The sequence below is a fragment of the Thermobia domestica genome, chromosome 9, assembly GCF_964235325.1.
Source record: "Thermobia domestica chromosome 9, izTheDome1.hap1.1, whole genome shotgun sequence".
Classification (NCBI taxonomy): Eukaryota; Metazoa; Arthropoda; class Insecta; order Zygentoma; family Lepismatidae; genus Thermobia; species Thermobia domestica.
In genome coordinates, this window is record NC_137462.1 from 93709066 (window position 1) to 93735318 (window position 26253).

A 26253-nucleotide genomic window follows, 5' to 3' on the forward strand; every position below is an offset into this window, starting at 1 on the left:
CTCCAACTCGTGCAGAGCTAAAACTTTGATCTGTTTAACATTTTTGCCTAAAACCACTTGAAGGGGTGAAATTAGGAGCAACATTTTCTGGACATTGAAGACATGTTTGGGAAGAGGAAACAACTGACGTAGAGGTCTGAATTACGCTCGCTGAACACTTACTCGCTGTAAACAATGACTTGGGAATGTAGATCAAGTGAAAGGACAACAGTCTCTTGCATGAGTTGACAGTTAAAACAAGAATAAACATGACTGAATATCATTGATATAGCAAGCAGCAAGAGCAAGGAATACATACGGACTTTTGTCAAGTGTGCATTTTGACTTTCCTCGCCTTCTGCTGAAAGTGGCATTTTTCACCAGTGCTGCTGTGAGTGTGATAAGACAGTGTTACAACTAGAGGAAAGAAATTAGCTTGAGAGTCTTGACTGGACTAACCATTCATCCTACTTTATTTTTCTTCATAACAACAAATTTCCAACCGAATTTATGAACAAAACACCTCCTAGAGTATGACGACATTCCTTAATACTCTGATGCCCTTCTGCTCAAAAACACAAAACGCGCTTTGTTGTGTGTTATGGTATACTAAAGGCCTAACTATTCTGAAAATTTCAGATTTTTTTTTATCCAGGCCATTCGAGATAGTGGACAATGAAACATGCCAAATTGGCATAATTCCCCAAATTTACGACTTTTTTCAGGCCTTTGGGAGCAGCTACAGGTCTGTAAACTTTTGTGTATTAACTTATGACCCCGGACTACATATTCAGACTTCAGACAAATTACACACAAATTCAGACTTCTACGTCAGTTGTTTCCTCTTCCCAAACGTGTCTTCAATGTCCAGAGATGTTGCTACTGTAGGCTTGATTTCAACCTTTTCAAATGGTTTTAGGCAAAAATGTAAAGAGATCAAAGTTTTAACTCTATACGAGTTGGAGACGTCCAGCAATTTTCAATTTGGTAGGACAAATACATGCTAAGATATTCAAAACGACGTAACTGCCTAAAATCGAAAAAACGCAACATGGCGACAGCCGCTGCGTCGCCATGGAATGTTGTAAAAAATAATTAATTGTGGTTTTGAAGTACCCTGATATAGGATAAACATTCATGGAAAAATTACATTTTTTTGAATTTTTCTTTTTTCTAGATCACTTTGCATAGATTGACCCTTATACTATATTATTCTCCTGTTTTATACAGTATACTAATGTCCAACGCTTATATATAGTTTCATAAATTCAATATCACCACCTGCGTAACAACCGTGCACGATGAGAAACCTTTTGCACAAAATAATAATCTCTACAGGTGAAGATAATGATGGAATTCAACAAATATTAGCTCCACTGTAAATTTCATATATCACACTGGTGAACAAATCTTTTGAAAGTTTTCTGTTGCATGGGATTTTTCAGCTGTTTCTATACGCTTTTTGCCCACTGAATCGAAATCTGAAATCCATTTCCCTGTGCATGCTACAGTTTCCATGCAATTTGAAACTTCCGTATTTTGTAGAGAAGATCATCATTTATTTGGATTTTGGATCTGTTTTCAGTTAACCTACTCTAACAACAGAGTATATATTCACAATATTGATGTTTTTCTATTCTATTCTATTCAGATTACATTATGGCTTCTTCAAACAGGCAGGATTGTGTAAACCCGAAGTATTTTGTTATGCATGTGGCTGCTACACACTTCCCCGTGAAAGGCGCAATATAACATCGTATGTTAGGAATGCCTACAGAACGTAATTTCCTTTGGCGACCCAGACAAAAAATGGGCTCTTCATATTGTGCACCATAATTGAGAGGAAATGTTACGCGATTGAATAAATGAAATGCAAAAGGGTATGGTATTCAGCGTTCCCATGGCTTGGCGAGAACCGAAGGACCATCTAAGTGACTGTTCTATTTGCCTGGTCAATACGAAGGGTATTGGCAAGAAAAACCGACATTCTATTTTGTATCCGAATGTCCTCATCAACTCGACCGATCCCGCAATGAACTCCCGGTTCCAGTTTTTAATGGCTTCGGCTCTTCCGAAGATGAAGAAAGTAAAAGGGAGGGGTATCGCACAGCTTGTGATAAGGTGTAAGAAGAAACGGCTATGGAATCCGAAGACTCATCTGGCATTAAACAGTCATCTACACCTCAGCAGTTCATCCAATCTGAATTGAATGACTTAGTGCGCGATTTGGATCTCTCCAAGAAAGCTGCTGAGCTATTAGTTTCCAGACTGCAAGAAAGAAAAAAAAAAAAAAAATCCGTTGCATCATTCGTACGAGTGTCATATTTCTGAAAGCAGAAAAAGGGTTTTGTAGACTACTTTTCAGAAAACAACCATGATATCTCAGGTCTTCTAACTGAATTAGGCGTTTCCTCTTCTAGTCCAACAAAATGGAGGTTATTTATCGGTAGTTCGAAATGCAGTTTCGAATGTGTTCTTTTGCACAACAGTAATGCTTACGGATCGGTTCCAATTGGTCACTCGGTGCATTTGTGAGAAGAGCATAGTAATATTAAACTTGTGATTGAATTACTAAAGTATGAGGAGCATAACTGGATCATTTGTGTTGATCTTAAAATGGTCAATTTTCTGCTTGGACAATAGAAAGGTTTCACGAAGTATCCGTGTTATCTATGTATGTGGGCCAGCCGAGCTCGAGAACTGCACTGGACACACTGGTCTATCCGTGAAAGTAGGAATGCCAAACATTGGAATGAACCAACTGTCATCCCAGATGGGATCATTTTACCCCCACTCCACATCAAGCTTCGCTTGATGAAACAGTTTGTGAAGGCACTAAATACTGATGGTGACTGCTTTCGGTATCTAATTTCTAAATTTTCTGCTATGTCTTACGAGAAGATCAAAACAGGAGTGTTCGATGGACCTCAAATTCGTGTTCTTTTGCGTGATTAGGAATATGCAAAGAAGATGAACTACAAGGAAGAGGAAGCATGGCTGTCTTTCATGGAAGTTATAAAATCTTTCTAGGCAAGAAAAAGTCGGATAACTATGAAGTGCTGGTTAAAAGAATTTTATCGACCTTTCGCGATCTTGGGTGCAACATGAGTGTGAAGATTCATTTTCTATACAGTCACCTTGATCAATTCCCTGGAACCTTGGAGATTGTAGCGATGAACAGGGAGAGCGTTTCCATCAAGACCTGAAGACGATGGAAGAGCGTTATCAAGTGCGATGGGACAAAAATATGTTGGCACATCACTGCTGGAGTACCAAACGAGAGTGCCTCGTGGTTCCCCATAAGTACAAGTTTTTGCCTCAATAGAAAGTGTTTGAATTTTCCATGATTATGTATTGGGTTTATACATAATGCTACTGACATGTGTATAGTTCAAAGTTTCGATGTATATTCTTTAATTTTTCAAGGCTTAATGTTCCTTTTTGTAATAGACGTGGGTTGTATTCAGACATTTACATTAATTTCTGCTAAGTACTTATATTCATATTGGGTGCATATGTAATGCCCGGAAACAAATGCCTTTATTTTGCATATTTCCTATATATATAGTTTGCATATTGTAATGTATTTACATTCTTTTCAGGAACATATAGATTAATTTTCTTGCTAATGTGTTTCTTTTAGCTCTATTTAAGGACTATATTATCAGATTTCTTAAAGTGCACTATTCCACAATACAACAAGCTCCAATTTGTAGAAAGTATAAATACCATAAATTAACATTATAGTAAAAAACACAAAAAATTCATATTTGAAATCAGCACATCAAATTAGGGTAAACGAGGTGCTGGTATCAATGCAACACAAATGTTGTTCCCCAGTGTATTATATAGTATATATATTCAGATTAGTTTTCAACTAAGTCAGTAAAGAAAATGTTGGATACGAATGTATTTAAATATATATATATATATATATATATATATATATAAATAAATACAGAAACAAGATCCCTACCAAATATCTCACAACGGAAAATATCCTACATTTTTAAACCCTTTCCAATGAAAATTTTCCAAACTCTCACACTTGCAAAAGCCCCCTATTGGAAATAAATATGTATCTAACCATTGCACTGAATTTACGGAGAAAAGGTGGATACTTAAAGAAACGAACTCCAATTAAGTTGTAAAGAGCTTTAAATAAATCAAATGATTCGTTCTCACCAGTAGAGCTTTTCTCAACATTATCAACTAACGAAATGATGTTTATTGTATAATTTGTTTTGTAAATAGTGAGGCAGTAAAAACTCCATTGATGAGCTCGAAGCTTTCCAGAAGAACAAAGAACATAAACTTACAGCTTGTGTTATGCAGTCTCCTGTAAGCGTAAGCATACATTTCACTTGATCAGAGGTTGTGTGATGAGCAGCTTGCATCACAAATCGTTCCTGTTTCTGAGCAGTGTCATTTCCACAAAGAGGTACAGGAAACCTCCGAGCACATTCCTGCAAATATTTTTTTTTCTTAAAATTATAACCATTAAAAAGAAAAATTACAAAACATTGGCACTAAACTACTAATATTTATGTTAGAATAGCTTACAAACACTGAAATTTTCCCCATATACATATATAAAGTAGTCTGAATGAGCGAGTGATTAACTCACAGATCAACGCCCAGGTCAAACCACTTAAGCGGAAAATTGGAATTTTGACAGTACATAGGATTTGTAACGTAAGGTAACACTACGGAAGAATTTTTTGAGATTCGATCTGGAAAAGGGAGATACAGAGATCGGAATTATTATAGTAAAATGTCCATACCTCCGAATCTCTGAAGGGTAGAAAGTTGAAATTTGTATATGAACTTCCCATTTAAAATAGACACATGTTTCACCGTTTTTTGAAATTGCCCCTAGAAGGGAAGAAAAAAGGATGGGGGTTACATATAAGTAAAAACTAATAAAACTAATAAAACTTTTAAACCAGCCAACCAATCTCGATCAAATTTTCAACATATACAAGGGTCGGACCTCGGATTTTTTTTTTTTTTTTTTATCGTTTCACTTTGACGAACCAACGTAGGGGAGGGGGAGTGTGGAATATATGGAAAAAAAAAAGACTACCTTTATGACTTCATCACTCTTGAACCACCCGACCGATCTCAATCAAATTTTCAACATACATGAGTTCAGGGGCACGGATTACTTTAGCTATTCACTTTGACGATGCAACGTAGGAGAGGGGGAAAGAAATTTAAACATGATCAAAAATGACCGATATTAGTGTTGAATAAATAGTTTTCGTGGTCGATGAGAGAAACAGTGACACTTCTTATGCTGTTGCAATCGAAGTTCAGCCCTGATACTTAGGGAGGGGAGGGGGATAAACATTTAAAAATGATCGAAAATGACTAATATTAGTGTAGAATCCATAGTTTTAGGAGTAGCTGAGATTAACAGTGAAATTCTGATACCATGTGCCGCAGCACGGAGGAGGGTGAGGGAGAGCTATACATATATATTAATGATCGAAAATGATCAATATTAGTGTCTAATCCATAGTTTTCGGAATCATTCAGATAAACAGTGGCATTTCCGATCCGGTTTAAATCCAAAATCAACCCCGACACTTGGGGGAGGGGGAGAAAGAAATATATAAAAAATGATCGAAATGGCCACTATCAGTGTCGAATTTATAGTTTTCTGGGTTCCTTAGATGAGCAGTGATACTTTCGATCCCGTTTAAATCCAAATTCAAACCCGCAACTTGGGAGAGGGGGAGGAAGAGATATTTAAAACTCATCGAAAATGACCGATATTAGTGCTGAATTCACATTTTTTGGGGTCGCTGAGATGAACGGTGGCATACAAAGATGTGCATTTAAATTATTTATTTCAACCCAGCGAAGCGGGTAATATACGCTAGTATTTCATAAATACAACTTCAGATAATACCCTATATATTTACCTATTTAATTTAATTTTTTTTTTTTTTTTTTTTTTTTTTTTTTTTTTTTTTTAAGTGGCACCTTAGCGTGTACAAAGATCTGGCCGACCACATCACTAAACTTCAGATTTTCGCATATTTGCATGCTTTTTCCTAATGATATCGATATGCTGTCTTGATCTGCAGTATATTTGTTAAGGCAGATCTGTAGATTAAATAACCAAGTTTTATAGTGCATATAATGAATATTTGGCAAAATTAGTGGATATTTCTATCACCGCTGAACATAAATGCATAATTCGTACAATTATTAAGTTAGCCTATTTTCTAAAACTTCCAAGTTCATAGTCGATGATTTTGATTACAAGTGTAAGTTCGTTCTTCATTAATTGCGGTAAGGTACCTTCGTTGAAAAAGGTGCATAAATCATATGTTGAGACCAAATAAGATTTGTTACCCGTTTGTCGGTGAGCTTGACTTATCTCAACAGTTGCAATATTCACATTCAACATTCAACAGTTGCAAATATTAATTCAATGAATGAATCCAGTTGACAATATTATTCTGTTGTGTGTATATCTTATTTCAGATCGTAAGAGAAGTCTTTTAAATCATTCCTTTTCATGCTGTCGGTTTCTGGCACAAAAAGGGGGAAAAAAAATCAATTGATAAGGAAAATGTATTCTGTAAAAACTATTAAAGACGCAGAGAGGACACTTAGAGTCGAGACCAAGACATATAACCTCAGTTTTTGTTTCTCTTTTCTTTCAGTGTAGGATATATCCTGAGAGCCGAAATACAGAAGTCATAGATCAAATGTTTTTTGAGGGTTAAAGCTCACGTGTCCATGGGCGAAGGTGTTCCTACAAAATTTCAAGGTGCTATTTAGGACCACTTTTACCTTTAAAATTTTGGGAGGAGTAAGTATGTTTGTAGGGCCCAAGTACTACTAACAAGTAACACAACTGAAGCAATGTGGCTTAAAACTTTCCAACGCACTGGAACTGTTCCGATCAGTAAAAATCAAATTCTTCCACGGACAGCTGAAAAGCATTTATGCGAAAGGTAGAGCTAGTTGTAAAAACATTCGGATCTAAAATTTCTAAAATTTATATTAAATGTGAATCAAGTGCTTCAAAGAATAATGAACGAAGAATTTCCCGACTTTTCAGTATTTCATCAATGGAACACTGCCAAACATTTGTCACACACACACACACACACTTAAAAAGCGTAAAAGTATATACGCGAAAGGGGCAAAAATTACCAGAAAATATTGACCATGTAGTCGTTTATTGCAACTCAAAAATTAAGTAATTATGCGCGTAAGTTTGATGTTTAATTGTGTTATCTTAAATAAAACAAAGCAATTCTTTGTACATATACATATACACTAATTTCTTATCCTTTAGCTCACTCACATTGAACACGCTTACTTACATTAGCAGATAAGAGCTCTTGGCTATATGGTTAGCGTACGCGCCTTCGGTGTGGGAAACCAGGATTCAATTCCTGGTAGGAGTTCATGTGGTTCAGATTCCACATTAAGCTGAGGGTCCACATCTCATATAGCCTCGACACTGAAAGGAATATTCAATTCAAAACAAACCAACATTAACAGATTTTGTTCATATTTCATAAATAAATATTTCATTTAAAAAAAAAAATTCTCAAATACGGCTCATGCGACTTTGTTGATATTTTATACACAAATATTCCACCCTTTCGTGTACTGCAACCACATATGAGGCGATAGTTATAGATAACGAAAATTAGTTGTAAAAATCTCAGTGAAATCTTCCGAGTAACCGTTCATGTACAGTAACTTTTTTGAAGGTCTACTCTTGGTTCTGGGAGCACTAACAAATGACTCGCTCAGCGTTCTCGTCGAAAAAGACATATATTTTTGTGAACCAATTTAGAAACTTTTTTTTTATTCGTACACGAAAGGGTCAATAACCCTAATAGGCTAAATGGAATAAATAATTCATGAGAAAAAAAAAGCTACAACGGTAGTTCAGTTTGGAGGGGAGGGAATGAGTTTTCTTTGGCGAAGTTTTTCGAAAACATCTAATAATTTTGTTTGTATTCCACAAGATAATGTTTCAGTAATAGGTGAAGCATTAACATGATTTAATTTAAGGAATTAGGGCAAGAAACTTGAGTACGGTGATCCGTTCCGTTTTATTTATTTTTTTCTAAATTTACTTTGTATATTAGGATACCAATGTAAAAATTATTGTATACTCATAAGGCAACTGCTATTATTTATTCTCAAAACTTTCTATAACATCATATTCTTTGTTTTCAAATTTTCTCTAACGATATTGGGAAATTTAAAATGGTCAATCAACTTTAAAGTCCTTATAAAAAACTACTTCTATATACCTGATCTAGTGATATGAAAAAACAATCATCTTTGTTGCTAGCAGTAAATTGTCGGTTAATCATGGTTGGATAATTTATAGAAGCCTGTCTTCTTTTTGGTGAAATAAAACACAATCATAACAAAGCAAAAATATATAGTGAAGTTCATTTGTGATTCGTAATGACTGCTGACAATGTTTACAGTACAAATAATGGGGATAAAGGATTAAGCTCTATTGAGTCTACTACAGGGTTGTGAGTAGTTCCTTACCGTTTAATGGTGTGTTCACCTGCATAGTTTTGAGAATACTGGAGATAATTAAAGTAAAAAAGAAAACACACCGTGGCAATGAATGGTATGAAAGGAATTGATATTCGGAGAAAAGTGACTGCAGATAAAAGCACGAAAGGAAAATTATAGGAATTGATGAAAGAAAATAATTCTTGCATCAGTTCAAGAGGTTACAAAGGTCCTGCAGTACATCAGTACATTTAGTTTCCAGTAACTGTATGAAATCTCGTAAGTGACATCCTTATGATAATTTCATTTTAATAGCTGACAGTTTGCGCGACATCTTAAATACGTAAAACAACGATGATAACATTTACCCGAATAAGAATTAAGAAAGCTTTAGATTTTGTATACTTACAATAAGTATCGTGTGAAGCTGGTTCAAAACAGCATGCACTTCTTCATGTAAGATCCACTCAAATTCTATTTGCTGAAACAAATAAATAAATTTATCAATGCATCATTTGTTTACAGAAAACTAGCGTATCACTTAAAATTGTTCTTTGTCGAGTATACGGAACAATTTTCAAAGTATTTCGTTTAATTTCGATCTTAAAATAATTACAGGCAACTTACCTCCGATATGTAACCTCATACAGTTTGTTACCTTATACATCGTATAATGTAACATGGCCCGGAAGTTTTGGGCAACCAGTGTATATATGAATTTAATATTTATTAAAATTTTATTTTTAATATATAATTAATCAATGACTTGATTTGAAGTAGACCGCAAAATTTGCGTTAAGTTCCTTGAACTAATGATTTTAGTATATTTAGAGGGAAATATATGGTAATATATTTACATTGAACAATTATTTGTATATTTAGCTAAAATATAATGTTATTTTAGGAAATAAGGTTATATCTGGTCGTTTTAAATCCTTTCCAGTCAATTTTCATTCATATTTTTGGCTTAGGGGATCTTCAAAAGAATTCAAAATTTTTATTTCAAAAATCTTCTTTAAAATTTTTCATTTGTAAAGTCAGCCATAGTAGCTTCTTGAAGCATCTCTTTGTTTAACCTAAATTATCTGTGATTGGATCTTCCGCAATCACAGGTGTGGTTGAGATTTTTCGGCTTCTTTGATCTTGAGAGAAACTCCTATCATCGTATAGTTACGTCACAATGAACCTCCAATTAGGGATCGTCTTCCCATTGTCTTTGTCTTTTCCAGAAGCGGTGCTTAGTGATGGATGTACGATTATCGCCGTCCATAAAAAACGCGAAAAATAGAAGTATTTAAAGGTTACGACTCAAAATAATTGATACCTTTGATGTCTTTGGGCTGTCTGTGCATACAGAGAGTGTTTTGCTGTGCTCAATGGACGATGAAGCTACAGTTGTGAGAGGAAAATTCACACGTCAGGGGTGAGTGGTCGACGCAAGCCATCGTGTTGGTGCAGCTCAATCGCCCGGATTCGAAGGAGAATTTCAATATTTTGTAAACGCCGTGTAACCGCTCGTTAAGAGGCGGTGGTGTAGAATATTTCGTCAAGAATACCAACCCCGGACTAATCAGGTAGGAGAGGAACTAGAATTCTATTTTTCCATGGAGGGAATCGACAAGTAAGTGGTAGAAAGTAAAATTCCAAATTATTGTTGTTTTGGCCTAGTTGAAACCTGCGGAATTCTAACCTCTTTCGGATTGGAACATGTTTATATCTGGTGTTGTGATGCCTTATAATATGTGCTAAACGCTGCGTAGTTTTCCCTAAGTTATACAATATATAAAATCTGCGATGTGACATAAATCACTCGTTCAATGGAGGGGGGGGGGGGAATTGTTTTTTTGGAGTTTCAGTGTGGATGTTTGTTACCAACAGTCCATGAAATGTGCGTACTTTCGAGTACATACATTTCACCCCAAAATTATATTTTGAATATGTAATTGTCGTATATATATATATATATTTTTTATTATTATTCTTCCGTACTGCTATATTACAGAACAAAATCCATTCTCTGGTTTGTGCTTACCTTCACTGTAGTTTGAATACGATGAGACAAATATATACAAAGTTTCGGCTCACATTGATAATAAGGGTGCTTGCATAGCTATTGGTAATGGGAGATGCTCGTCAACAACAACACGTTCGTTGTGTATTTTGAAATTCCTTTCACCAGAAACCAGAAATTCGAATTTTAAGCACATAGTTTAAGACTTTTTTTTCTCAATATACAAAATTAAAGCTGAATGGTCGACGTCCCATACGTCCTCGGTAGAATGGCAGGGTGTGTGCTATATTATTAATCTGTTGAATAAAGTGATTTTTATATGTTTTAAGTTAAGTTAGTTAGATAGTTAGGCTAGGGACTAGGTTAAGTGTACTTTCTTTTCATGTAGATTTATTTAGTGTATGTACTGTCTCAAAAGAAATGTTTTGTTGTGGAATCAAAGTGGATGAGGTCTGAGCTCATACAAGGGAGGTCACCTTGTTGGTATAAATCCTCCGCGCTGACCCTACTTTCACAACGGTATCCAAAGAGAATACTAAGAAAAGAAAGTAAAATATGTAGTATACAGCCGTAATGAGTAGCACATGTGTAGTGCAAGGCTTACGTGATTTTGTAGTAAATGTCCTTATTTTCAAAATGGTTTTTTTTTTTTTTGACTAAACCAAACGTATGTAGAATTGTTCATGATATGTGAAGAGAGTATGTAATGCAATGATAAACTTACCCATTCAGCTAGGTCAAGAATTTTCCTCAATTTCCAACCTTTACGACTTTTTTTTTTTTTAAAAAAATGTATTCTCCTGTTATCTCTTATCATACAGAAAGTTAGTGTAAATAAAGCGTGCGAGTCGAAACAAAATCTTTCATTGTCCAGTGCATAGCTAATTATTTTAAAACGATGTAGTATAGTAACTTCAATAGTATTGTTGGTACTCAGAAAGTAGAGTGTTTAAAGCAGTACGTGAACAGTGTAACGAAAGTATATTATAGCATCTTGAGACGTATAGAATCGTTTTCACTTAGTGTGACCGGGGTTGGAATCACAGACCTGCCAGGAAATTTCACTTCGTTAATAATATCAGCAAAATTCATTTTTTGGCATTTAGTTTTTTTTTTTCGAAATTCCATTCCGTTGCGCGGTTTAGATCCAATTTGAGATTTTTTTTGTTTTATTTTTTATCTGGGTTAGTAAACACACACATTTAGATTTTCGAAGCACTCACCGTCAGTTTCACTTTTGGGTCAGTGTCTTGTTCTGTCGGATTGTGGTTTGTAACCTTATCTCGCGATGGGATGCAGGCTATGAACTGCGGATCGGGATACTGGGCTGCGAGTGAGAATGAAGGAGGCTTAGAAATCTTTATATTTAGGGTCAACTTGAGTTCTATTTTCCGGAGATGATTGGTGTAGTGGATGGGTCAGTGAGTGTTGATAGCTGTCCTTTTCCTTTGCGAGAAGTTCTCCTACTTCATTTTAGGTTGACGGACTACGGTCCACTGTGACAATGCTGCAGTCACATATGCTTTCAGTTTGAGAAATCTCGATGCTCGAACTACTCGTCTTCTGCTCAAACTGCAACGTTTCGATCTGCAATTTGTTCACATCAAAGGCTCTGACAATGAAATCGCTGACCTATTGAGCCGTTATCCTCCAGAAATTCCTGAGGCAGAAGAGGATCATTTTATAAAATTTTTGACCGCGGAGGACGCTGACCTCTTGGATGTCGCGGAACTGAGGCGAGAACAGCGGAAAGATCCGTATTGTAGAAAGCTACACGCCATTTGGGAAGATTCTCGAGACAATGACAGGATACGTGTGGAGAATCATTTAGTTTATATTAGAAATTCTCAAAATTCTGTTTGGCTGCTGGTCATTCCTGCCAGCTTGGTGGAAAATATTGTTTCGGCGATTCACAACAAAGGCCATTTTGGTGTAAAGCGATGTTTGTCGTTCGCTAAGGCCATGTTTCACTGGAAAAGTATGCGTGAGACTTTTACTAAGTATATTCAGGAATGCCTTCCTTGTGCGCGAACTAAGTACTCGTACAGGGTGATCAGAAAGGAACCCTGCCATGTTGAGGCCTCTGCTTCCTTCGAGAAACAATGCCTCGATCTGGTCGGGCCCCTTCCTAGGAGTCAGGGTTATAAGTATATCTTGTCTATCCTGGACGTCTACAGTCGCTTCGTGTGTTTCTTCCCCCTCAGGACGGCTCACACGAGGGAGATTGTGGCTGTCCTCGAGAAAAGATATTACTATCAACTACCTTACCCTAAGTATTTGGTGAGTGACCAAGGTCCGCAATTCTTGTCGCGCGTCTGGCGAGAATTTTGTCAAAAACATCGAATCAAACACATACTGACCACGCCATACCATCCTTCCTCCCATGGCATTATCGAGCGCAGACATCGTGACCTCCACCGCATTCTCCGCCTCTATTGTAGCGAGAATCAATCCAAATGGAGTACCTTTCTAAAAGCCGCCCAAGATTTGTGTAACCATTCCTGGTGTGATGCACTTGGATGCACACCGGCAGAGCGTTTCCTATGCTACTCTGCGTCCAAGAGCTTCAAGGAGAACTTTATCTGGCCAAAAGAATCACTTCCTGTCAGTGAAGACAAGAAACTCGTCATATCTAGTCCAGCAACTGTGCCCAAGAAAGAACGTAAACAGCAGAAACATCAGGACACCATTACTGAAGGCTCATTAGTAATGGTTAAAACTCATCACGTGTCATCCATACCAAAGAAAATATTTGCCAAGTTTATGGATACCTATGTGGGACCATACATTGTTTCCGCTATAACTAGAAATTCAGCGAGATTACAAAGTTTAAAAGGAGAGAATATTGGCACTCAGAGTTTCGACAATCTCAAATTATTTCGATGCTCTGAAGAAAAGAGGAGAGAGCTGTTGGGAGGTTGAACAGAAACAAAACATAGTCGAGAAAAAAAAAAAAAAAAAGAGAATCGTAGGTTAAATTTAGATTAAGGTATTTTTTGTTTGTTTTGTGTCCAATTTTCCTTTTCTCGTATAGAGTAGTTATAAATTCTTTGTTAGGATTAAGGTCTCTGAAAAATTTTCAAAACATTTCCTATATTGACTGCATTGCATTAGTGTATTTTATGATTAAAATGTTAGGTTAGAAAAAAAAGGAGCTTAACTTAGGACTTCTAAGTTAGATTTTTTTTTCTTCCGAAGCTCCCGGAGGATGTTACCTTATACATCGTATAATGTAACATGGCCCGGAAGTTTTGGGCAACCAGTGTATATATGAATTTAATATTTATTAAAATTTTATTTTTAATATATAATTAATCAATGACTTGATTTGAAGTAGACCGCAAAATTTGCGTTAAGTTCCTTGAACTAATGATTTTAGTATATTTAGAGGGAAATATATGGTAATATATTTACATTGAACAATTATTTGTATATTTAGCTAAAATATAATGTTATTTTAGGAAATAAGGTTATATCTGGTCGTTTTAAATCCTTTCCAGTCAATTTTCATTCATATTTTTGGCTTAGGGGATCTTCAAAAGAATTCAAAATTTTTATTTCAAAAATCTTCTTTAAAATTTTTCATTTGTAAAGTCAGCCATAGTAGCTTCTTGAAGCATCTCTTTGTTTAACCTAAATTATCTGTGATTGGATCTTCCGCAATCACAGGTGTGGTTGAGATTTTTCGGCTTCTTTGATCTTGAGAGAAACTCCTATCATCGTATAGTTACGTCACAATGAACCTCCAATTAGGGATCGTCTTCCCATTGTCTTTGTCTTTTCCAGAAGCGGTGCTTAGTGATGGATGTACGATTATCGCCGTCCATAAAAAACGTGAAAAATAGAAGTATTTAAAGGTTACGACTCAAAATAATTGATACCTTTGATGTCTTTGGGCTGTCTGTGCATACAGAGAGTGTTTTGCTGTGCTCAATGGACGATGAAGCTACAGTTGTGAGAGGAAAATTCACACGTCAGGGGTGAGTGGTCGACGCAAGCCATCGTGTTGATGCAGCTCAATCGCCCGGATTCGAAGGAGAATTTCAATATTTTGTAAACGCCGTGTAACCGCTCGTTAAGAGGCGGTGGTGTAGAATATTTCGTCAAGAATACCAAACCCGGACTAATCAGGTAGGAGAGGAACTAGAATTCTATTTTTCCATGGAGGGAATCGACAAGAAAGTGGTAGAAAGTAAAATTCCAAATTATTGTTGTTTTGGCCTAGTTGAAACCTGCGGAATTCTAACCTCTTTCGGATTGGAACATGTTTATATCTGGTGTTGTGATGCCTTATAATATGTGCTAAACGCTGCGTAGTTTTCCCTAAGTTATACAATATATAAAATCTGCGATGTGACATAAATCACTCGTTCAATGGGGGGGGGGGGGGGAATTGTTTTTTTGGAGTTTCAGTGTGGATGTTTGTTACCAACAGTCCATGAAATGTGCGTACTTTCGAGTACATACATTTCACCCCAAAATTATATTTTGAATATGTAATTGTCGTATATATATATATATTTTTTATTATTATTCTTCCGTACTGCTATATTACAGAACAAAATCCATTCTCTGGTTTGTGCTTACCTTCACTGTAGTTTGAATACGATGAGACAAATATATACAAAGTTTCGGCTCACATTGATAATAAGGGTGCTTGCATAGCTATTGGTAATGGGAGATGCTCGTCAACAACAACACGTTCGTTGTGTATTTTGAAATTCCTTTCACCAGAAACCAGAAATTCGAATTTTAAGCACATAGTTTAAGACTTTTTTTTTCTCAATATACAAAATTAAAGCTGAATGGTCGACGTCCCATACGTCCTCGGTAGAATGGCAGGGTGTGTGCTATATTATTAATCTGTTGAATAAAGTGATTTTTATATGTTTTAAGTTAAGTTAGTTAGATAGTTAGGCTAGGGACTAGGTTAAGTGTACTTTCTTTTCATGTAGATTTATTTAGTGTATGTACTGTCTCAAAAGAAATGTTTTGTTGTGGAATCAAAGTGGATGAGGTCTGAGCTCATACAAGGGAGGTCACCTTGTTGGTATAAATCCTCCGCGCTGACCCTACTTTCACAACGGTATCCAAAGAGAATACTAAGAAAAGAAAGTAAAATATGTAGCATACAGCCGTAATGAGTAGCACATGTGTAGTGCAAGGCTTACGTGATTTTGTAGTAAATGTCCTTATTTTCAAAATGGTTTTTTTTTTTTTTTTTTTTTTTTTTTTTGACTAAACCAAACGTATGTAGAATTGTTCATGATATGTGAAGAGAGTATGTAATGCAATGATAAACTTACCCATTCAGCTAGGTCAAGAATTTTCCTCAATTTCCAACCTTTACGACTTTTTTTTTTAAAAAAAAATGTATTCTCCTGTTATCTCTTATCATACAGAAAGTTAGTGTAAATAAAGCGTGCGAGTCGAAACAAAATCTTTCATTGTCCAGTGCAAAGCTAATTATTTTAAAACGATGTAGTATAGTAACTTCAATAGTATTGTTGGTACTCAGAAAGTAGAGTGTTTAAAGCAGTACGTGAACAGTGTAACGAAAGTATATTATAGCATCTTGAGACGTATAGAATCGTTTTCACTTAGTGTGACCGGGGTTGGAATCACAGACCTGCCAGGAAATTTCACTTCGTTAATAATATCAGCAAAATTCATTTTTTGGCATTTAGTTTTTTTTTTCGAAATTCCATTTCGTTGCGCGGTTTAGATCCAATTTGAGATTTTTTTTGTTTTATTTTTTATCTGGGTTAGTAAACACACACATTTAGATTTTCGAAGCACTCACCGTCAGTTTCACTTTTGGGTCAGTGTCTTGTTCTGTCGGATCGGGATACTGGGCTGCGAGTGAGAATGAAGGAGGCTTAGAAATCTTTATATTTAGGGTCAACTTGAGTTCTATTTTCCGGAGATGATTGGTGTAGTAGATGGGTCAGTGAGTGTTGATAGCTTACCCGTCTGGGCCCGGTGGGTTCGCGTTCGGCAGTCGGTGACACATTCACGTAGCCATAGTCTCGAGGAAAGGGAACATCATACAGAAACACAATATCAGTATCATCATCATAATTTTTAATTTTATTTTTTTTTTACATTTTTATTTTTTTTCATTTTTATTTTATATGATTTTTTTTTTTTTTTTTTTTTTTGTAAAAAGTTAGTATAGCATGCTTTCAAATATCCGGCAAACGTTGTATCCCGATCAGTGTACATTTCGCGATAGTGTTCAGAAAGTACCCTGTGGTAGAAATGATGGTGGGAATGTTACAGAAGGACTAACCCATGCATTTTCTTTGTAACGGTTCTTTCATTTTTAGAAACAAATTGAATCACAAGGACTCATATCTGCCAAGTAAGGAGCGCGGAATAGTCATAATACTTTCCAACTCCATTTTTGCAGTAAGTTCTATGGCACCTGGTGTTGTCATGGCAGTCAATTGGCACCTATTATCGTAATTGCAGACGTGGTCACTTTTGGCTAACAGCAGGGTGTAGATGGTATCAGATAATCACTCAGTGGTTATATGCCAGTACTATAATTATCTTGACATTTGCGGGATTTTGTTTCAATTTCTTTGTATATGGTGCAGATGAAAGAGAGAAATTCATTTGGTTGTAGAACCAATCAAGGTTCATAAGATTTAGCCTGTGTTACTTCAATTGCGATAATGCTATCAAAAAATGCTTCACCTTCCTTTTGATTCAAGGTGAATGGGTAAACATATCCAATTCTGCCGCTTCTGCACGCCGATAATTTAATGTGATATTTCATGCTCAGTTATTTGTTAACATCAACTATATATTTGGTCTAGGAATTAATTCGTGCGGGTGGACAAGAGATGGCGCAACGAACGGAGCGTCGCACAGTTCCGTGTATCCACACATGTGTTGCAAACCCCTGTCATCGCGTATCGTTCGTAGTATAGGGCAGTGGATTAAAGCGTCAACAACACCAGTTTGTAGTTAAGTGAACATGGCGCAATTTGTGCCTGATAAAGTGTTTTTGCGGGGTGTCCTGCTGCATTACTTTAACATGCAGAAAAGTGCGACTGAAAGTCATCGTATTTTGATGGAAGTGTATGGTGACCATGCTCTAGCTGAGCGAACGTGTCAGAAGTGGTTTGCACGGTTTAGAAGTGGTGATTTCGGCTTGGCAGACCAAGAGCGAGCTGGACAGCCAAAAAAATTTCAAGACGAAGAATTGACAGCATTGCTCGAGCAGGATTCGTGTCAAACGCAGGAACAACTTGCAGCAGCATTAGGCGTTGATCAAACAACAGTCTCCAAACGCTTGAAAGCCATGGGAATGATTCAAAAGATGTCACATTGGGTTCCACATGAATTGAAAGACGAAAAACCATTTGCGAATTGCTGCTTCAACGACAGAGCAGAAAGGGGTTTCTGCATCGAATTATTACGGGTGATGAGAAGTTGATCCATTACGAGAACCCTAAACGAAAAAAGGCCTGGGTGAAACCAGGTGAACCAGGTCCATCACAACCAAAACGAGATATTCACTGTGCAAAGGTTATGCTGTGCATATGGTGGGATATGAAAGGTGTGGTGTACTATGAGCTGCTGCAACCGGGTGAAACTATGAATGGAGAACGTTATCGACGACAATTAATGCGTTTGAAGCAAGCTCTGGCCAGAACACGACCAGAATGGGAGAACAGACATGATAAACTTATTGTTCAACATGATAACGCTCGCCCACATGTCGCAAAACCGGTCAAAACCTATTTAGAAAATGTCGGATGGGAAGTTTTACCCTACCCGCCGTATTCACCAGACGTTGCTCCTTCGGACTACTACTTGTTCGATTGCATGAACAACGATTTGATTGGACAGCGGTTTACTTCTTCAGAAGATATCGAAACATGGGTCTCTGACTGGATCGCTTCCAAGGATGAGGACTTCTTTCGCCACGGAATCCGTACATTGCCTGACAGATGGACGAAAGTGGTGGCTAGCGATGGACAATATTTTTCTTAAGGTATTTATGTATTTTGTGTTTGTACTACAGCTTCAATGTGTGCGTACCAACCGCACGAATTAATTCCTAGACCAAACAGACTATGGAAAGATGGTTAATGCACATCTTAATTCTTCACATGTTCATTGGCGGGCATTTTCTGGCAACATGCGTATAACTTGTGGTGATGCGAATCTGTTTATTTGAGGGTTGATTTCGCCGTGTTTCTTACCGGCACATTCACAGCTACTTTGAAACTGCCTTGGCTATCTGACCACGGTTCGGTATGGTCGGAAATGAGTCATCAAAAGCTTTCTGCAGTACCTTGTCAGTCTCCAATGAGGTTCTTTCACATATAACTTTATAAATACTCAATGTTCCCGGCGCGTGAAGATTATTTAGGGCAATCGAACCTCACGTACACTACATTTTAACAACTTTAAATTCACTAACAGGGGTAATGATCTGTAAAGAACTTTCTGGAAAACAACTAGTTCGTCATTCAGCACAGAACCACTAGGTTGTGCGTATTCTAAACGCTGACAGTTAGAAAAGGACTCTTGTAAATAAAACATAGTTCACAACGAAATTCTGATATTAATTTTCGTAACTTTCCTTGAATTATCAAGTAAAATTTCCCTGACCCGTGAACAGTTATTTATAGTTAGATATAGAAAATAATAATAAAAATTGGTTTATTAACAAAAATTGGTTACTTATCAATATATCCTCCCGTGGGAAACTAAATATTTTCCAAACGTACGGTATCGGAACAAAAACTAGTTCCGTCTTCAGTGGCAAGATAACAAGAATAAAAATGAATGAGAGAAATATGATATGGAAAAAACAATATATTCATATTTATGAATAAACAATCATTCTTTATTCATAAATATAAACCGGCTTTAAATCTAGATTCTGGCAACATTGATAACATCTGTTTACCTACCTTTGATGTACTTTTTGATCCGTAACAGTGACGCAGCATAGCCACCACGCTTTTCAACTCAGTACGTTCTCTCTACTGTGTTCTGCTCATGTTTTATTGTATCCATATCTGACATTATATTTATTTGGTGGTATGTATTCCTTTTTCCACACCATATTTCTCTCATCCATTTTTATCCTTGTTATCTTACCATTGAAGACGGAACCAGCTTGTTGTTCCGATACGTTTGGAGAATATTAAGTTTTTCCATGGAAGGATATACTGGTAAGTAATAATTTTTTTGCTAATTTGAATCATCCTCTCATGCGCCTACATAATTTTAACAATTTGGCCTCCATCATTTCTATAGCCACGTAAAAAGCTCTCTCTCTTTTCTTTCTTTCTTTCTTTTTTTAAAATACAGTATAACCTTACGTTCTTACTACAACTACTTATGAATAAAACTTCGTATATTTAGAATACAATAAAACATTAATATCCAACAATAATTATTAATACATTAACGTAGCATCTCGCCACTCTGAATATATCCAAATATAAACAAATATATATCATAACAGCAAGTACCAGATAATACTTCATACTCATCGCTATAAATAAAAAAATAGTATCACGTTTTCGAAGGATCTGGCCCAGTCTTCAGTTGAATTGAGTTAGAAAAAGGTTAAAAAGTAAAAATATGTGGGAATAAAAATGTTTATTCTAAGTAAATTAACCACTTCAACGTCCAAGAACACTACGGCGAATGGAACTACGTTAGTTAAACACTATGAAGGTAGTCACTTTTCATTGTTATTGTTCCTCTTTCTTTCTGAAGTTAGCTTCGAATTTCGTAATTGATTTCGGAAGAACTTCTGAAGCATTACTGTACCATTTTTGTGTAATACTTTCTTCATCTTCTTACTTAAATACCTAATTAACTTCAAATCTTACGTTTCCGATTTTCAACTATTTAGTGGGGTTTACAAGGTCACTTGCCATTGTGATAAACTGTATATAAGTCAAACTAGAAGAAATATTTATGCCAGAACAGCTGAACATGATTGCGCTACTAGGACTTCCATCTGCAGCGATTACTTTGACTGTCACTGCACCTTAACGAAAATAATCATAATACTGTTAACGTGCGCATAGTGAAAAAAGCAAAAAATACTACTGAACGAAAATTAAGGAATCTTTTCACATTCATAAATTTAGACCTGAGCATAATGTGGACGAAGAGGAAATTAATCCAATGTGGAGTGTACCTTTTCACTACGTACTGCCGCCGGTTGGAAAGAAAGAGGTACAACCAGATAACAGCGACTATTTTCATAGTGTTTTAATAGAGTTCATTTGTCATGTGAAGTAGTTTCTTTACTTCGAATTATTGCTTTTATTCTTTCACCTTTCCCATGTTTTTACTTTTTTAACCTTTATCAAACTCAAGTCAGCTAAGACGACGGCCAGGTCCCTCAAAAGTGCTGTTTTATGATTTATAGCGGTGATTTACGTTTTACTTGGTATTGTGACTATTATCACTGCTCGCAATCTATATGCTGTCATCGTACGCTACGCAAAAATTAAATGAATGATTTTTATTTTACTACATTACTTTTCTCACTTGAAAGACAAAATCACTTGATTCACTTATTATCTTGGGGTTAACTGCTGAATCGCCAGACCAATTTTAAAAAAATTACCAGATGAATTGGAGAATTCATTTTGGTTTGTGAGGAAGAGCGACTGAAAGTCAGGCGAGAGGAATACTTGAAGTTAAGAAAATACTTTTAGTTTCTTTCTTTTTTTTCTTTTTTTTTTTTAAATATTGTAAGAGGCACTATATACGGAGGCGAAAGGGGCTACTTGACGGAGAGGTACACTTATTATGATTTATGAAAAGGTAGTGTGGAAATGGTGCGTAAATGACAAAATTGCGACATATCGTGTTTGAGCTCTATCGAAATATACAAAAGTAAGGAGTGTCAGTTGTTGAAATTGTGTGAAAGGCATGGTCTACTAAACAGGCGAACAGTTTAGCGTTAAGTGTGGAAACGAATTGAAATTACAGAAAAGAAGAAGAACATTTAACCAATCCTAATCTAATCTATCCTAATTAGTACATTTTGGTATTTCTTGGATGGCATTTATTATCTTCCCCAAAGCTGTGCAACACATAAGCCATACATTTTATAACATATAAAGTATCTTTCCACTATCCTCATACGTATACCCACCGCCGCTGACGCGCCTGCCCGATACGGACGCAAATCCCCTCGCTGCCGCTCGGACCCCCTGCTGCGCTCCTGTCGTGGCTCGGTTGGATAGCATTCGTGGTTTTACTGGCCACCTAGCACAAGTTGGTTCGTATTTTATGCGCAATAGTTTTTATGCTATACGTCCACGCTGTATTTATATTGAGCTCTTCTGAAGTCTATCTCAAGTAGTAATGGAGGCGATAATTTAGTGCATGCTCTGCTAAAAGAAATAAAAAGCTCTATCCTAACCTGAAAATGTAAGAAATGGGTTAAAATTTGGTAGAACCGTCTGCTCGAGTAATGCCAATCGGTTTTGGGGGAACCAGCATTTTTACGTAAAAATCGTTATTATTTTGTTAATGGCTGATTTTGGTTTGGTTACGTTAGGTTAATTTAGGGGTTATATCAGACAGATGGGGGCCAAAATTAGGTGAAAAACATAATGTGTACAGGAGAAATCATCCCATGTTACCAAAAGGTAATTGAAGTGTAAGTAGTCTGTCATCAGGGTTGACAAAAACCATGGTTTTTATTGGAAAAAAAAAAAACGGTTTTGATCTATATATTTATATCACATATGGACAGAAATGAGTTTGTTTCGCCTTGGTGTTATTATGCAACAACCGGTTATGTTGGAAGGGGTCACATAAGCTTAAAGGATAATAAAAACCGCTTCTCGGTTTACATCTGAGAGAAATTATCCTTTATTTGAACTCGAAACCGGGACTAATTGGCCAGACGTCTACCAACTCACTCACGAATGGCTCATGATGTAAATACGTTGTACTGATCTTTACATACTTGTTAATATAATTGTCAAGAATCATTTTAGAAGGACAAAAAGATAAACAGTTGCACAATTGAAACCATTATAAAGAATTACTATGGACAATTTCAAAATACTGTTATAGTCCAAGTTTGTTCACAACGACTTTTATTAGTCCAAGTTAAAGAAATACAACGACTTAATCTGCATATCAGTAAGAAAAGTGAATAAAGATTCGAATTATTTAAGTCCACTTCGGCTCTGACCGATTTATACATAAATAGATACCAAATATACTTCTACTGTAATTTCAATAAATGCCTCTCGTGGGGTTTGTATGACCTCACCCCAAAAAGGTACCGGTACGGTATTTCGATGTATTTTATCAAGAGCAAACATTATTAAAACGAAACAGTATTTAGAATCTTTGGCAAATTTTTACTTTGACTCCAACTGTGACTTCAACCGATTAATGTGATCCGGTTCCCGGAGCAGTTTAGGAATCATTCCTAAACTGCTCCCGGAACCGGATCACATGAATCGATTACAATTACTAACACAGTGAAAGTGATGTACGATGTTAAGAATTATACTATAAGTACAAGGGCCACAATGTTACTATACGATGTTAAGAATTATACTATAAGTACAAGGGCCACAATGTTACTATACGAAGTTAAGAATTATACTATAAGTACAAGGGCCACAATGTTACTAAACATCAATTCAGGTGAAGCGGTGACTATGAATTTTGAGATCTAAATGGGGGGCTACCGCCCCCCAACCCTCTCGCTCAAGTACCATAAAAACATCCAAAATAATAATAAATAATCACACCACTACTATAAAGCTAAGATAAGAAGGGAAAAATAAAAAAAAAAAAACACACTCGTCTCTAATCATAAATCAGTGCATGACAAAGAAAAAAAAAATTACATCTCAACAAGACAATAGGACAAGCAGCAGCAAACCAAATACTTTGCCTAATACTCAAATGCAAAACAAATCAAGAATAAAAATAATATGAATTAAAAAAAGAAAACACTCACCATTTCGCCATAGGAGAAATCTCGTGAATAATGAACTCATAACTGCTGATTCCACACACGAAAGAATAAGATACCAAGAACACATGCACAATACTCAACATTACTGAAAAATGTTCCTTTCCGCACACACGTCGTTTTATTAAACCGAGCACACTTGCTATTATTACAAACAAGAAACCAATAAACGTCCACTTTTAGAATACGTCGAAAATATCTTCAGTTTAGACCACAACTATAATAGGTTTTCTCTAACTCAATTCAACCAATTCAATTACGCGCTCCCGCATTCCACAAACAGCAGCACACACATACATGCACACAGAACATGTGACTACTAACCAACTACCATATGACTACACACACACCTAGTGGGAAAAATATGAACTAAGACGTCACACCAAAGACACGATCAGTTCTAACAAGTGACTCACGCACAAACAGTTCCAGGAAGTAACTGGACCTATAAGAACCGATTGAAGTCACAGTTGGAGTCAAAGTAAAGACTTACCGAATCGTTCTTTGATTGCAATTGCATAACAATAATAACAAACTATAAAAAAATCATAAAACATTCATAAACTCATGAAAAGCAAAAGTTGATTTTGTAGTATAATCTCTTTGAGTAATGAATGAGGAATTAGGTCTGAATATAATACGAATAATATACGGGAGTGAAACGTGATAACCCATAAATGTGTGTTCATCAAGATTTTACGACACTTTTCGTTTCTTGGTTTAAACCAGTTTTTTTTTTTTTTCGAAAACAAACAAAAAAAAAATTGGTTTAAATCAGCCACCCCTGTCTGTGATCGTAGTCAGTGTTCGAAATAAAAAAAAAAAAAAAAAGCAGAGGCGGCATGTTTTATCATGATTTTAACTCGACATACCGGCTAATTGTTGAAATACAGTGACGGTATGTTGCTTAAAAGATTGTATTGTTATTTACATAATGACTGAAAACCACCGGAGAGCTTATCTTTAGTTAGGGGAGGAAGGGCATTGAGGCTTTAATCCTTCGTCAATTACTTTCTGAAAAAATTAAAATATCTCCTTATGTTGTATTATAGAGAATTATGCAATTTTTATATTAACAATTTCCTGCGGGAAATCTCCCGGACCCCGACTCGATTAAGGGGTATTTCAAACTCCCGGAAGAATCACCCCCACAGCAAACAACCCCTAAATAGGCTCATGCTCAAAACAAGACATTTATATGAATTAAGATAAGAAGACACATACATACATACGAAAGAAACAATTCAATATAGCACATCAAAATATAAAACTAGATTAACCTCTTTGAAGACATCTCATTTTAAAAACAAAAGGTACGAAAAATATAAAAATGTTGGTGTTGTCAACTTAAGAAATTACTTCGACATCAATAAAATCTCTTTACGTGCAAAGCCATTCGTCAATTACTGTGTATAAAAACGGATTTTTTAAAGGTATTTCGCATCTCCTCTCTAGTGAAGGTATGTCTTGATCACTGAAATACCATAGGCGGTATGCCTTCATCACTGAAAAACCTAATGTAGTTTAGCTTCGGTTAGGTTCGGTATTTCACGGTAACTTAAACTTGTACTTACCTTCACGGTTTGTATAGATCGCCCATGGTTTGTGTAGAATATTTTCCTCCTTCACTAAACATCTGAATATGTCACACGTCAATTACCCTTACGTAACATGAACTCGTTTCTTTTGTAAACAATCTTTTTTTTTTTTTTTTTACCTAGTTTTGGTTCCCCCAAAATCGACACAACCCCCTTAACTTAGGGGGGAAAAAAACGATGTATACAGCGAGCGAAGGCAAGCAAATAACGCAGAGGATTAGGACGCCGAAGTCACTGAGAGCGCTACTTACAGCTAATATCACTTATAAGTACCTTGGGAAGTGCATAGATGTAATAATATTACTTCAATCTTACTACTTCACTTAAGGGTGTAGTGGTTTCATTTGTTGTTATTCAAGGTCTTCATTTAGTATCACAATAGCGAAATGCTTTAGGCAACAATTTCTCTCTGTATAAGGTTGATTTGATTGTAGACTAATATCTACTTGCTAATTATTAGGTTTTCCTTCTGTTTCTCTCTCTATTGAAACAGTATTATTAGACGACTCAAGTTTTTGACTTGCACTATTCAGAAAAAAAGTTAACCTTGAAGATGAATTTGATGTGTATACCTATATGACATTTTCTCGACTTCCACAATGGATCAAATAAGAAATTAGAATCAATAATATATTTTTATATGAGAGTCATACTAATTAACTGTACTGTAATCTTATAAAATTAAAAGAAAATCTTACCAAATTATTCGCTTCCTCTTTCTCTGAATCGCCCATGATTAAATAAATTTGTCTGCTACATTGACGGTGACGGTGCACTGTGTTCATTACTTTATCTCTTTCTCCCCAGAGGTACTCTTCTGACAAGCGCCAAGAACAAGGAATCGAACATGAAGGATGTGGGGAGCAGCTAATGATCTTTGACAGAAAGTAAAGAATCATCCAAAGATATTTCAAAGAAATATACAGGAATTACAATGTTCTGTCTAAACATAAGCACCGATGCCTAAATAACATTTGTGTGTGTGTGTAGAGGGGAGGGGTTAGGTTGTCAACCAGACAGAGACAGAATATTCATGATGAGATCACAGACAAGACAGGGCTCTTTCAAATAGAGACAAACACATTGTAAATTATTCATTGTAGCTTAGGATAATTCGAGATTGCTAATAAAACTCCAACTGAAAA

General features: G+C 36.0%; 1 protein-coding gene across 1 annotated transcript in view; it reads right to left on the reverse strand.

Moving 5' to 3' along the window:
* The window catches only part of rogdi (rogdi atypical leucine zipper), a 45922-nt gene extending 19999 nt beyond the window's left edge, over positions 1–25923 (reverse strand). Inside the window, exons 1-3 of the mRNA XM_081771566.1 lie at positions 25807–25923; positions 8906–8977; positions 4299–4445 (exon numbers count right to left, since the gene is read on the reverse strand). Coding sequence (XP_081627692.1) covers positions 4299–4445; positions 8906–8977; positions 25807–25893 — 306 coding nt within the window. The 5' untranslated portion in view covers positions 25894–25923. The remainder of the gene's footprint in view (positions 1–4298; positions 4446–8905; positions 8978–25806) is intronic.
* Between the last annotated feature and the right edge of the window lie 330 nt (positions 25924–26253).